General features: G+C 36.1%; 1 protein-coding gene across 1 annotated transcript in view; it reads right to left on the bottom strand.

Moving 5' to 3' along the window:
* Positions 1-15,542, bottom strand: part of PlexA (plexin A) — a 731,624-nt gene that overhangs the window by 2,829 nt on the left and 713,253 nt on the right. The window contains exon 26 of the mRNA XM_067142056.2: positions 11,038-11,183. Coding sequence (XP_066998157.2) covers positions 11,038-11,183 — 146 coding nt within the window. The remainder of the gene's footprint in view (positions 1-11,037; positions 11,184-15,542) is intronic.

The raw sequence follows: 15,542 nt of genomic DNA, 5'->3' as shown, positions 1-15,542 counted from the left end.
CTCTAGTTGGGGTCTTACCAGAGACTTGTATGCCCTCTCCTTTACATCCTTACTACAACCTCTAAATATCCTCATAACCATGTGCAGAGATCTGTACCCTTTATTGACAATCATATTTATGTGATTACCCCAATGAACGTCTTTTCTTATATTTACACCTAGGTACTTACAATGATCCCCAAAAGAAATGTTCACCCCATCAAAACAGTAATTAAAACTGAGAGGACTTTTCCTATTTGTGAAACTCACAACCTGACTTTTAACCCCGTTTATCATCATACCATTGCCCACCATCCATCTCACAACACTATCGAGGTCACCCTGCAGCTGCTCACAATCTTGTAACTTATTACTCTGTACAAAATAACATCATCTGCAAACAGCCTTATCTCTGATTCCACTTCTTTACACATATCATTGATATATATAAAAGAAAACATACATAAAGGTCCAATAATACTGCCTTGAGGAATTCCCCTCTTAATTATTACAGGGTCAGATAAAGCTTTGCCTACTCTAATTCTCTGAGTTCTATTTTCTAGAATTATAGCAACCCATTCAGTCACTCTTTTTTCTAGTCCAATAGCACTCATTTTTGCCAGTAGTCTTCCATGATCTACCCTATCAAATGCCTTAGATAGGTCAATCGCAATACAGTCCATTTGGCCTCCTGAATCCAGGATATCTGCTATATCTTGATGAAATCCTACAAGCTGAGCTTCAGTGGAATTACCTTTCCTAAACCCGAACTGCCTTCTGTCAAACCAGTTATTAATTTTGCATACATGTCTAATATAATCAGAAAGAATGCTCTCCCAAAGCTTACATGCAATGCATGTCAAACTGACTGGCCTGTAATTTTCAGCTTTATGTCTATCACCCTTTCCTTTATACACAGGGACTACTATAGCAACTCTCCATTCATTTGGTATAGCTCCTTCAACCAAACAATAATCAAATAACTATTTCAGATATGGTACTGTATCCCAACCCATTGCCTTTAGTATATCCCCAGAAATCTTATCAATTCCAGCTGCTTTTCTAGTTTTCAACTTTTGTACCTTACTGTAAATGTCATTGTTATCATAGGTAAATTTTAATACTTCTTTAGTATTACTCACATCCCCTATCTGGACATTATAACCAACAATCTTTACATACTGCTGACTGAATACTTCTGCCTTTTGAAGATCCTCGCCGCATACACACTCCCCTTGTTCATTAATGATTCCTGGAATGTCCTTCTTTGAACCTGTTTCTGCCTTAAATTACCTATACATACCCTTCAATTTTTCACTAAAATTTGTATGACAACCAATTATGCTTGCCATCATGTTATCCTTAGCTGACTGCCAGATTCAATTTCCTAGTAAGTTCCTTCAATTTCTCCTTACTTCCATAACCATTTCTAACTCTGTAAGGATAACTGTGATAAATGTTTATGACAAATTTAGTCCTAGTTAACAGAGTTTACTGGAACATTATTATCTAGTACCAAGATATAAGCCCACAGTGTATTCTGGGATTAAGAAATGAAAGATTCCTTGATATCTTCCTCAATCTGTCAAAGATTTCTGGACATGATACTTTGTAAATCTGTGAAAAACCAAGCAAATATCACAATAGAAGGAGAACAGAAAATATAGCAGATATTTGGTGAAAAGAGCACAAAAGGTGAATTACAGGTATACTGATCAATAGTAATAGGAATGAAGACCATGGAATGCTGTATCAAAGCAGTATACAGGCCAAAATAAAGTAAATGGAATATATATTTTATTTTCACAAAATTGAATAATTCACAAAGTGCACCCCTTTTTCCCACCACTGACAGAAGATTTTGAACAGTGGATATAGAAAAAGCAGGAAATCTAATAATACATGTTGAGTACTCAGCCTGAAGTCTGGTTGGAACCTTAATATATCCACCATGATGAGTCATAAGTAGTCTAGGTGTCACTGAAGAGATGTATTAGGAAAAATGAGGAATGAGGTGGTTTCCCCATTGCTTTCATCATGGAGCCAGAAAATGCTGTTACATATCAGTCTGCCTAACCCACTGAAATGCATACGCCACCCGACCCTATGAGCAACACTTTCGCATCATTCATCACAGGGACTGGCTGCATAAGGAATGGCATTACTATACTAGCATTGTTCATACCTCAGTCACTTTTATTTGTCAAAACCAAGGATGAGACCGAGAAAGAAAAATGAACGTAACAAGCTTGATCTAGTTCATACCAGAAGACACAGTACAGTCTGCATACTGCATCTCATCACAGATGGATCTGGGCATTAATAATGCATAAGAAACTGAATTCACTGAAAATGAACTGGCAAGAGATGGCAAGCAGCAGATTATCAGGCAAGAACACAGCCAATGGTACACACCCTGAACAAGATATATAACCATAAACCTTCTATGAACTACATAATTAAAGGTCAATGTAAATTCTACCCTTGTATGCAGAGATCTAAGCCTCAGCTTCTAGCCTGCAGATCAGACTGATCTACTCTTAACCCAGAAGAAGACTGCCCAAAACAATTACTCTCAATCTTTACAGTTCTGTTATCACTTGGTCATCAGTTACTTTTTATAATGAGGAGCTGGTAATGTACTGAGGAGGTGAATCATTAACAAGTTGTAAACGAAAATCTAAATAAGAAATTCACAGTAATGTGGAAAGAATTAGGGATAGCTCCATAAATTTAGACTTCAAATTATTGCGCAGGCACAAGATCAAAGAAACATCTAGGAAAACTTGATTGCAAACCAATGTAGATTCATGGCAGAAAATTTTAATGCCATTCTGCTCAACTGTTAGTCCTGCTATATAAATTAAAGCCAAGGCATATAATTTTGGGCAACAAGACTACAGAACTGAACACACAATGAGAAAGAAGAGCAGGCCCTCTACAAGAATTACAGAAATATGTATAACATTTTAAATGTACTGCCTGATAGGACAATGTCATTCAAAGGAGAAAATTCTCAAGATGGAAAATACCGTACTCGAAAGAACAATTTTGACATTGGCATTACACAAACATCTATATATATATATATATAAAGTAACTTGTCCCGACTGACTGACTGACTGAGAGTTTCATCATTGCCGAGTCAAAACTACTGGACATAAAGAAATGAAATTTTGAGGATACATTTATATTAGAATGTAGGTGCTCGCTAAGGGAGGATTTTTGGATATTCCGTCGCCAAGGGGATGAAAAGGGGGGGGGGGGGGATTTTTGAAATGAGTGTATCTATATCTTAAAAATTTAAAAGTTTACAGATCTAAAAATTGGTATTTAGAATCTCTTCTAAAAATAAAGAAACACATATTTTTTTGTTTTCGGAAAATCCCAATAGGAGGGGTGAAAAAGGGTGAAAATTGGGTTGAATGCCTTTAATGAGGATACTTATATCTCAGAAACTGAAGATATTACAGATCTGGAAATTAGTATTTGGGATCTCCTTTAAAAATAAAGAAACACATATTTTTCTGTTTTTGGAAAATCCTATTAATGGGGGATGAAAAGGGGAGTGAATATTTTGAATATTTAAAATGAGTGTATCTATATCTCAAAACTTTAAATGTTTACAGATGTAAAAATTGGTATTTAGAATCTCCTTTAAGAATAAAGAACTCTTTTTTCTTCGGAAAACAAATGGGAGGGGTGGAAATGGTGAAAAAGGGGTGAATGCCTTTAATCAGGATTCTCATATCTCAGAAACTGAAGATATTACAGACATGAAAATTTGTATTTGGGAGATCCTATAAAAATAAAGAAACGCGTATTTTTTGTTTTTGGAAAATCCAATTAATGGGGGTTAAACGGGAGTGACAAATTCGGGTGAATTTTTGGAAAGATTATAATTTCAGTGTATCTCAGAAACGTAAAATGTTACAGACGTAAAAATTGGTATTTGGAATCTCCTGTAAAAGTAAAGAAACATAGGTGATTTGTTTTTGGAAACTCCACTTACGGGAAACTAAAAATGAGATGAAATTTTAAAATTAGCATTTCTACATTATATATCTCAAAAACTTAACATGTTATGGAAGTGAAAAACCGTATTTTTGATCTCTGCTAAAAATAAAGAAACATTTTTTTTTTTTTGTTTTCAGAAAAAAAGCTTGGGTGGGAGGGGGGTAACAGTGAATGAAAAAGGGGTTGAATTCTTTTAATTACGATACTGATATCTCAAAAACTGAAGATGTTACAGACGTGAAGTTTGGTTTTTGAAATCTCCTTTAAAATAAAGAAATACATAGTTTTGTTTTCGGAAATCGACTTAATGGGGGGGGGGGGGCGGAGAGGGAAATTGAAAAATTAGTTGAAATACTTGTATGAAGATATTATTATCTCAAAAACAAAAGGTTTCGCAGACGTGAACATTGGTATTTGGAATCTTTTATAAAAGTAAAGAAACACGTATTCTAGGAAAATCCAATGAAGGAGGGCGGAGGTGAAAGGATTGAAAAATTAATTGTATGTGGATACGTACATCTAATAAAAACTAAAGTTGTTACTTACGTGAAAATTTAATAACAAAGAAAAACATGTTTTGGGGGTGGGTGGCGAGGGTGAAAAGGAGTTGAATTCCTTTTATGAGGACACACATCTCAAATTCGAAGATGTTAGAGTCGTGTTAATTGCTATTTAGAAGATCCTTTACTATTAAAGAGAAACAAGTATTTCGGCAGAAAATTCACTTCGGGGTGGGGAGTGTGAAAGGAAGTGAAAAAAATAAAGTGAATTATTTTGATGGGGATACTCATATCTCAAAACTGAAGGTAACAGGCATAAACATTGTTATTTGGAATCTCCTTTAAACATAAAGAAACACGCCTTCTTTATTCTTGGGGTGGGGGTTAAATCAACTTTTACTTATGTATCGGTGGAGTGAAAAAGTAGTTTAGACCAATTGATTTTACTGTTCATAATGTACTTATTCTGATCATAAACCGATCATTTTTAATCTTTTCTGGGTTCGTTTCCAAGAGCCATCTTTTCCTTTGGAGAACTTAAAGTTATAGTGCTATTAAAACAATGTGTTCTGACAGCTCTCAGCGTGGTAGTAGGAGGTGGCAGTTACTATGGCAACCAGTACACGCCTCCCGTTTCAGCCAATCCCAGCTCGGCATGCACTCTCCCTTTTCCTACCCCCGCTGTCAGAAAGCTTCCTGAGGCGGTCGGTCCGAGTTCCACGTTGCCAATATAGTATACCGTAGCACATGTGGCTGGGCTAACAATGTCTACTTTGAGAGATTTCATTGTCTGTATAGTGTGTTTTTTAAATCAACTAAATATTATAGTGCTGTTGTGTTCGTGTTAATAAGTGTATCATTATCGAGGCTGGCATTCTAGTGTAGTGTAAATTATAGTATTGTGTAGTATAGTGTAATTTTAACACCGTCTCATTTACTGAACTCAAAATGTTGCAACTCGTTCAGAGCGCCGCTAAACAACGAGGGCGACCTAGAATTCATTCGCCTAGAAAAAAGGCGAGCGTAATGGGGAGGCATGGCTTCGCTATTCGTGGTCAAGCTCGCGATATGGTATGTGCCTTACGGGAATATTTTGAGGCTGAAGGGAAAAATGGAGGCCCACTGATAGACGTTAACAAAGTTGTAGAAAGAACAGCAGCAGCTTTAAAATTTCTCAAGCTACAGTAATTAGAATAGGGAAAGAAAAAGAAAAGAAAGAAAAGGAGCCGTGGGAAGAAGGTGAAGGGGAAAGAGAGGGAGTGGATGTAATTGGACCATCACATGACAGGTTATCAACACCGGGCAAAACCCGACTGATTAAAGCCTATGAGGAAGGGGAATGAGGAGTTTGTCTTACGATATTTGAGCTGATAAAATTACTGCTGAGCCACCTTGGAATAATAGCAACGATATTTAACGTTTTTCTAACGTTTTCATGATCGCCGTTAATGGATATTATTTTCCGCAGAGCCTAGCGCAGAACGAGAGATGTTAACTGTGATGTAGTAACTCCTGCCGGATCATGTGGCAACACAGCGCTCCCACTCCTTTGTTCGGCGCCACGTGCTGCGAACTGTCAGAACACGCACATTGTTTTAATAGCACTATAGATTACAGTAGATTCTCCTAGCATTTAAATAAAAATTTAAACACATTTGAAATAAATGATAGGAATTATATTGACCGTGCAATTGTTCACATCTATAATAAGGTCAATAATGCACGGAAGTATATCATTCGCATCACCAGAAATCCCGCGCACTTGCCTACGCGGGACAATGGTGCTGGTCACACTGTCAGTAATGACAATAGCAGCAGATGTAATTTACTGCCAAGTAGCAGTTTTGCATCTTGCTGTGGGGTCCAGAACATCAATAATAATAATAATAGTAATAATAATAATAATAATAATAATAATAATAATAATAATAATAATAATAATAATAATAATAATAATAATAATAATAATGTTCAGGACCGTCGTCAAAATGTGCGGAACGGGCTGGAAATGAGTCCTGGCCGGGTAATGACTACGAATGCAGTCTGGCCGCGGGTTCAGTACCACCAAGGCACCCAAGACAACACCACTCCGGATCTCCTCAAGGGTTTGATCCATATTAAAAATGCTTACAGGAAAAAATGGCAAAGATTTAGGGACCCATCTGACCGGGTGGAATACCTGGACCTAGCCTGGGAAGTACGAAATCGATTCCTGGAAAGAAAGATTGAAAAATGGGAGGAACTTTGCCGTAATCTCTAAGAAAACGAGTCAGATCGCGAATTTTGGCGAATTATATATAAAACGTTAAGCATTTAATTATAAATTTCAGTATAATACCGTAGCGAAGCACGGGTATCTTGCTAGTATATCAATATATATAAAATAACTTGTCCTGACTGACTGACTGACTGACTGATTCATCATTGCCGAGCCAAAACTACTAGACATAAAGAAATGAAATTTTGGGAATACATTCATCTTAACATGTAGGTGCTCGCTAAGGGAGGATTTTTGGATATTCCATTGCTAAGGGGGTGAAAAGGGGGTGAATTTTCAAAATGACGATATCTATATCTCAAAAATGTGAATGTTTACAAATGTAAAAACTGGTATTTAGAATATTTTTGAAAATAAAGAAACACGTATTTTTTTGTTTCAGGAAAATACCATTAAGGGGGTGAAAAAGGGGGGAAAAGGGATTGTACACCTTTTATGAGGAGACTTATATCTCAAAAACTGAAGAAGTTACAGACATAAAAATTGAAATTTGGAATCTCCTTTAAAAATAAAGAAACACGTATTTTTGTGTTTTTGGATAATCCGATTAATAGGGGTTGAACAGGAGTGAAAATCCAGGTGATTTTAAAAAAAGACTGTATCTGCAAATTATCCAGACACGTAACATATTACAGATTTGAAAACTGGTATTTGGAATTTCCTGTAAAAGTAAAGAAATATAAATTTATTTATTTTTTTGGAAAATCCACTTAAGGGGAACAGAAAAAGGGGGTTAATATTTAAAATTAGCGTATCTACAGTATATCTGAAAAATTTAACATGTTGCTGATGTAAAAATTGGTATTTGGAATCTCCTTTAAAAATAAGGAAACACGTATTCTTTGGTTTTCGGAAAAACCGTTAACGGGGGCGGGGAGTGAAAGAATTGAAAAATTAGTTGAATTATTTGTATGATAATGTATGTATATATACCAAAAAAAAAAATTAAGGATGTTACAAACGTGAAAACTGGTATTTGGAATCTCCTTTTAAAATAAAGGAACACACATTTGGTGGAGGGAATCAACTTGGTAGGGGGATGAAAACGGAGATGAATTCCTTTTATGAGGATACATATATCTCAAAACTGAAGATGTTACAGTCGTGATAATTGGCATTTGGAAGCTCCTTTATAAATTATAAAATATAAAAATTTTTGGTTTTCGGGAAATTCACTTAAGGGGGGAGGATGAAAAGAAGTGAAATTTTTAATTCTTTTTATGGAGGAACTTAGATCTCAAAAACTTAAGGTTACACACGTGAAAATTTGTATTTAGAAACACCTTTAAAAATAAAGAAACACGCATTTTTTGGAGTAGGTTGGGAATCAACTTAACGGGCTGGGGTGAAAAAGGAGTTGAATTATTTTTATGAGGATACTTATATCTCATAAACCAAAGATGTTAGAGGCATGAACATTTGTATATGGAATCTTCTTTTAAAGTAAAGAATCACGTGTTGATATGTCTTCGGAACATCCACTTAAGCGGGGTTAATGAATTGGAAAATTAGTTAAATTCTTTGTATGAGGATACTTATATCTCATAAACTAAAGATGTTAAAGACGTGAAAATTGGTATTTGGAATCTCCTTCAAAAACAAATAAACATGCACTTTTGGGGAGGGGAGAAGAGGGGGGTGAAAGAGGAGTGGAATTACTTTTATGAGGATACTTATATCTCAAAAACTGAAGATGTTAAAGACGTTAAAATTAGTATTTGGAATCTCCTTTAAAAATAAGAAACACGCATTTGTTTTCTTTGTTTTTCGGAAATTTGACATAAGGGTATGGGGTTGTAAATAAATATATAAGGAGTTAAAATATGCTTATGAGGATACTTTATCTTAAAAAACTGAAGCTGTTACAGACGTGAAAGTTGGTATTTTGAATTTTCTTTCAAGATAACGGAACTCGTATTTTTTGTTTTCTAAAAGTCCACTTAAGGCGGGAGAGGGGAGGAAAGAAGTCGAGAAGAAGAAGTTTAATTATTCTTATGAGTATACATTTATCTCAAAAACTGAAGGTGTTATGAAAACTGGTATTTGGAATCTCCTTTTAAAATAATGAAACACGTATTTTTTTTGTTTTTGGAAAATCCAGTTAAGGGGTTGAAAAGAATTGGAAAAGCGGGTGAATTTGTAAATGAGTACCGATATATCTATATTATATGTAAAAAACTTAACACGTTAGAAACAAGAAACTTGATATTTGGAAAGTCTTTTAAAAATACATTAAAATGCACCTTTTTGTTTTCGGAGGAGGCACTTAACGGGGGGTGAAAAGAAGTGAAAAGTAGTTTAATTATTTTTTATGAGGATACTTATATCTTAAAAACTGAAGATGCAACAGACGTGAAAATGGTATTTGGAATCTCCTTTACAACTAAAGAAACATGTATTTTTGTTTTCGGAAAATACACTTAGATGGCGGTGGGGGTGGGGAAGCACTGATCAAGGGGTTGAATTCTTTTTATGAGGATACTTATGTATATCTAAAAAACTGAAGATGTTACAGATGTGGGAATAGGTATTTGGAATCTCCTTTAAAAGTAACGAAACATGTATTTGCTTTTTCGACTTGAGAGAAGACTGTTTCTCACATGTACAGTTCTATGTCGCGCGGTCGTCTTAGCCGCAAAAGGTAATACCACACACACATGGTTTGCAAAGAATTCCTGGGGTAAATGAAACTCAATTTTTGGGATAGTTTTTATACTTCAGGAATTTTCAGAAAATGTCTTGGTACAATGCCAAGGAAGGATTACTTTGATCAAATTACGAAATCCACGCGAGCAAAGCCGCGGGTAATTGTTAGTAATGAATATACAGAGTGTTTCAAAATGAATATCAGCATCTTAAGGCTCTGTAGTGTTTATTACATTGAACTTACATTGGTAAATAATACATCAAGTGAAAGAGCAACTCAAACAGTTTGTCCTGCAAGTGTTCAATGTGAACATCAGTCGTCACATGACACATATTGAGTCGATAGCCGAGTTCGTCCCACACCTTGTTCAGGGTGTCTGGAGTAATTGTTGCAACAGCTGCTTCAATCTTGTTTTATAAATTGGTTAGGTCACTGGAACTGCTAATTCATGACAAGCCCTCCGAACCGATTTCTCTGGGCTACACATAAAGGACTCTCTCATTTGTTCAACACGTGCTTCCTTTGTTGGTCATTCATTACTCTTGCCTTTGCAAAGACAGCCGGTGTCTTCAAACTTAAAATACCATCCACGGATGTTATTATCCCTTGGAGAATTACAATGCAACTTAATACAGAATGCAGGTTGCACTGCAACTATAGATTAAGTCCTTGCAAACTGTAAAACACAAAAAGCTTTCTGTTCCCCAGTCGCCATCTTTGCTCCTAGGTGCTAGACACAGAAACCAGTGAATACACACAAGTACGAAAATGCTTTCTAACGGAAGACAAAGGAACCAGTGCATGCGCACAAGAATGAAGACTTGTAGAACTGTATGAGCTGCTCTTTCATTTAATGTAGTATTTATAATTGTAAGTTCAATGTAATAAGTACTACAGAGCGTTAAAACCCTGATATTAATTTTGAAATGCCCTGTATTTAACAAGAGTACGAGCAAAAATATGAAGAAGTTATTCATACAGTCAAGAAATAAAAAAATTAAAAAAAGCAAGAGCAGTTTTGTTTCCAGTTTTGTACACTGGGAAGTTTAATATTACAAATAATGAAACACGTGTAATTCTTTTATGATTCTAGGGAAATGTCTCAAAAAATAGGAGAGATGACTTATGACCTAAAATATAGCATGGCATATGTATGAATACAGCATTGTGGGAGGTAAGGGGTGATCTATAAAAGTCTACAGAGGGTCTTCAGGATATCTGCCAACTAATTAACTAATGATTCTCATATTAAAAATTAGGGTAATCCTACACAATTATAAACCTTTATGCACTCTAAATAACACATACATTGTCTCTGATATTGAATTATTCAACCTCTCTTCTTTATCCCTCCCCATGAACAAGGAAATGAATATTAATTTGAACACATAATCAAGAAGAGAATTTAGTTTCCAGACCCAAAAACCTATATTGACCACAGGAATGCATATAATGCAGAAAACAGTTTTATTATGATCAATAAAATTGCAAATGGTCAAACGGAACCAGCTATGAAATCAACAAAAGAAGCTAATTTTCAAAAATTTACACTTCTCTTATTTTGAGAATGGAAATCATTTGAATAAGTAAATGCATTCAGAAGTAAATAATCTTACCCGAGACTCCTCTGCCAACATTGCATTCATGTCTTGATCGGAAATGGCTGGCATCATTTTTATATCTGAGTAGTAACGCTCCACCCAATCTTTGTACACAGGAATGTCCTTAGCATAAAGAAGCTTAGAACTTGGTGAATCCTTGCCTATGGAAGAACATAAAATAATATTTTATCAAACTTTTACATAATGGATGTTAAGTTGAATGTTTTCATACTACAATTATCCATTAGAAGCATAACATAAAAACATACTTTGAATATCATCTGAATTCATGGATTGAACACCTAAAATAATAAGTATCAGGTAAAGGATAGAGCTACATTTGAAAGCTACAGGTAAAAATAGAAAGGAAATCTGACTTACAACAGCAAGCACACTGCAGAAACACACTGGAGAATAGGATTTCACACAGAGAGAAATCAATGCCATGTCCATGTGTTCCTGTCATGCCCATACCAATGTAAGTCACTATTCCTCTCCATTATCAGCAAATCAAATCTTATAATATAGCCCTTATTAGTCAGTCCAGTTCTGTATAACATCCATCTTCTCACAGCACAAAAACAGAGAAAAACAGCTGAACAAATTATTTTATTATGATTTATTCTTTCCAGTCTGCTGTTCTGCTTACTTCCTAGATGATTCCCACTCCTAAACAAACATGTGCTTTGATCCAGAACTAACCCGTTCTATAGAAAAAGGAATATTATCTTTTCTCAAATAAAATACCTAACAGCCTGCAAATCAGTGGTTACCAAGGCTATCGGTGAAGCCCAAATGTCAAATGAGAATGATAGATATCTAAAGCACATTATAATGCAAACATCTGACACTTTATTCCATTTACAAAACTTGAAAGCAATGAGAAAAAACGTCAAACGTATTTCTGAGAGCAAGGCATCGGAGACTGATCTTTCAGCTCAGGCTCTGTGTCCCTCTCCCCTCGACTCACCTTGCGCGGCTTGCGGATGTATGTCCGATAGGTGCGGGGAGGGGGGGATTGGAGTGCAAGGCTTCGCTCCATCAGATCGTCACTGCTAATAACAACAAAGCGTTCCTCACCTTATACATCTAACTTAATTATATAGATAACTGAGTGCTGGTATTTCACTCCCGTTTACTTCTACATCCTTGTAGGAAGACATTGCAGGGCTGCTGTTATAGAAGTAATATAGTTTTCTTTTTATAAGTAGATCTGCTAAAATGAAATGCAATCATTCAGGTTTAGTACTATCTTTTGTTGGTAGGAATCAAACCCGTAATCATGGGTCAGATGCCATCACTGATTTCCCTAGGAAGCTAATAAACCAGTGAACCATGGGTACAACTGCTGCCAATGCTGTATTATTAAAAAATAAAAATAAATAAATAAAAAAATAATAATGGTGCATGGCATCTGTATAAGCTTGGTGATGACCTAATGAGGATGAAATGAATGGCAAAGACGTCATAAACACCCAGTCCCCAAGCCAGGGGAATTAACAGTATGAGGAGGATGATTCTGAGAATGCTGTGAGCTCGCATCCGGGAGATAGTGGGTTCGAACCCCACTGTCGGCAGCCCTGAAGATGGTTTTCCATGGTTTCCCATTTTCACACCACCTTAATTAAGGCCACGGCCACTTCCTTCCCATTCCCAGGCATTTCCTATCCCATCATTGCCATAAGATCTACCTGCGTTGGTGCGACGTAAAGCAACTAGCAAAAAAAAAAAAAAAAAAAAAAAAAAAAAAAAAAAAAAAAAACCTGAGAATTGAACCGGGGCCATCGTACTAAAGGCAAGCATTCTATCAATTTAGCCACCAAGTAAAGCAATTTAATTTTCTAAACCTTAAGCTACCTTCTCCACTGATCAGGTGTTGAGTATTCACAGTAGCAGAGGCCAGCTTGTGAAACAGCCTTGGCAACATAGCAAGCTACTCCGTTGGCCATTGGCTGCAGCTCAAAACACTTAAGACTTGATGTTCACTAAACCAACCATAGAAAAGGGGTAACCAAAGTCAAGTGGTAGTCCATGTCTTGATCCCAGCATATGCCACTGCTTCAAATGATAGCTATACTATTCAGTGATGGGAAGAGTCAGTGATGGGAAGTGTATGAATAAAATGCAACTGGGCTGAATTACACTTACCTGAGAAATACTTTACCCAACTACTATTACAAGGAAAGAGAAGAAAGGACAGAGTAGGAAATGAGGGCATCGGGAAGAAAGTTTAACTGGAAAAGCTTTTCAACAGAATGGGGAGAAATAAACTTAGTTTGGACATGTGAAGAGGATGGAAAAGGGAGGATGATGAAGCCAAGGATGGAAACCCAGATAGAAGGAGGGAGAGCAAGAGGGAGTCCCAGGCAAAGGATGCTGAAAATGAACAATAGTATAATTAGAAGAACCCTGAATTGTAACACAGTTAAGGAGGAACAATGGTGATCAGATTGAGGAAGATAGAAAGGTGCCATAAACATCCCAACCCATCGCAATGTTTTGGCACGTGAATGAAATGACGAGCTCAGCTCACACCGACGCAGTGCCTCGCTTATCTTCGTATATCAAATTTCTTTGCAATATAATTTCTCACATTACACACTAAGGAATTAGAGACTTGTACTGTTGGTAAGCAAGGCTGTCTGTACTTCTATGTGCCACTGGGATTGTTGAATAACAGTTTATTTTCATCGGTATTCAGTACTCATCATGCAGTACAACAGACTTTGCGGTAATGATGACAAGATATTGAAAGCTCTTGTAGACATTGTTTTAGATGGTGATTATGGTAATAATGATGTTTTGGGAAATGAATTCAAGTTTGATGACAGTGATAGCAACAGTGAAAGTGCCGCGATGGGTTCTTCCAAACGCGCGCGACTGGTGACACAAAAGAACCATAGTCAACAATGTGGCCATTTATTGTGATTTGAATGAGTTAAGGAAATCATACATTCTTTTTTATTTGCATAGACTTCAATGATACCAAAGTTTGCAAAGTAAAAGATATTACGGTACTTCATTTTCTGTTTGTTTCTTTAGCATGGAGACATTAAGTGAAATCATCACTGATGAGGGGAGGCTCTCAGCTCAAGCAGGAATTTGTTCATAAAACTGGGTACACAGACCCCTCCCACTACTCTAAATACGCTTACGAAGGCATCTGATTGTGTACCACTTGATTTGTCTATAACAGCACTAGCAATCTTGGTGGGGAGGGAGTTGAAACACCAGTCAGTCAGTTACCTCAGCTAATAGCTGACATATTTTCATACAGATACAAACATGAACGAAACCATTAATATTTGGAATGTTTTAAATATTGTGACATCCACATTCAGAAGGCTCTATCCAATGGAAGATTGTGTAGGACAGGATGATTGCACTTTTGCAATGTTTTTGGTGGATCTGATTATTCATAAATATGACAATTCATTTAATTGCTCAACTTGTGACTTACTTTTCTCAATAATGTATGCAAGGAAGGAACTAAAGTACAGGTACGTATTACAATGTTGTACCTACATACCATATAATTTAATTATGATGCCTAATAAACAAAACTGTCCTTTGAAATTACACAGGGATGTGATGCCACCTCTTCCGATGAAGCTGTTCATTCTAGTTATAGAATAGCTTTGTTGATCGCCCGTTCTTCCTGACCATTTTGCGACAGCGAATTTGTGAAGCAGAGTTTGGAAGTTGTAGCAGATGTTGTCTGAAATTATCATTTTCTTTCACAAGTTTGCATCTTTCACGCCGTACTATCACTCGTGTCAAATGTCTGTCAGGTGATATTGTGGAACAATTAATGGATTTAATTTTGAAGTTCATAATGTTTTCTATTTCATTAGATGAGAGTACCCACTAACTGGACATAGCCCAGTGGGCAATATTAGAGGTTTTGATAGAAATTTGGTAGTAAAGGAGGAACCCCTTGATTTATGTCCTCTCAAAAACAACATGACATATGCAATGCATGGAACATGTATTTATCAGGTTTGGTCCACTGCTGGAAAAGCTCATTTCAGTTGCCACTGATATGCATTAGTTGGACATAGAGCAGAGCTTACAGGTCATCTGAGAAACAAACTCTTGCAACATGAAGCAAACTTCGTACCTATGCATTATTTGATTCATCAACAAAACCTATGCGCAAAACAAGTCACAATGGCAAATGTCATTACCATAATGGTGAGAACTGTTCATTCCATGGACTGAGCCAAATACAATTTAAAGCTCAACTGAAGGATATAGAGTGTGAATTTGGTGATATTACATTGTTAAATTGGTTTGTTTTGTTGGACAAAATAGTTTTATTAATGGAAATGAAGGAGCATTCCATCCATGAATTCAATGATCCTAAATGGATTAATGAGTTAGCATTTCTCACAGACATCATATCATATCCCTTATGAATAAATTTAATCTTAGGTTACAGGGAAGTAACATACTTATTACTGATTCTGTAGACTATCAACTCTCTTCTGCCCATATTTAAATGCATGTTATCCCCAGAA

This window comes from Anabrus simplex, chromosome 2 (genome assembly GCF_040414725.1).
Source record: "Anabrus simplex isolate iqAnaSimp1 chromosome 2, ASM4041472v1, whole genome shotgun sequence".
NCBI lineage: Eukaryota > Metazoa > Arthropoda > Insecta > Orthoptera > Tettigoniidae > Anabrus > Anabrus simplex.
This window is presented reverse-complemented; position numbering and strand designations above follow the sequence as displayed.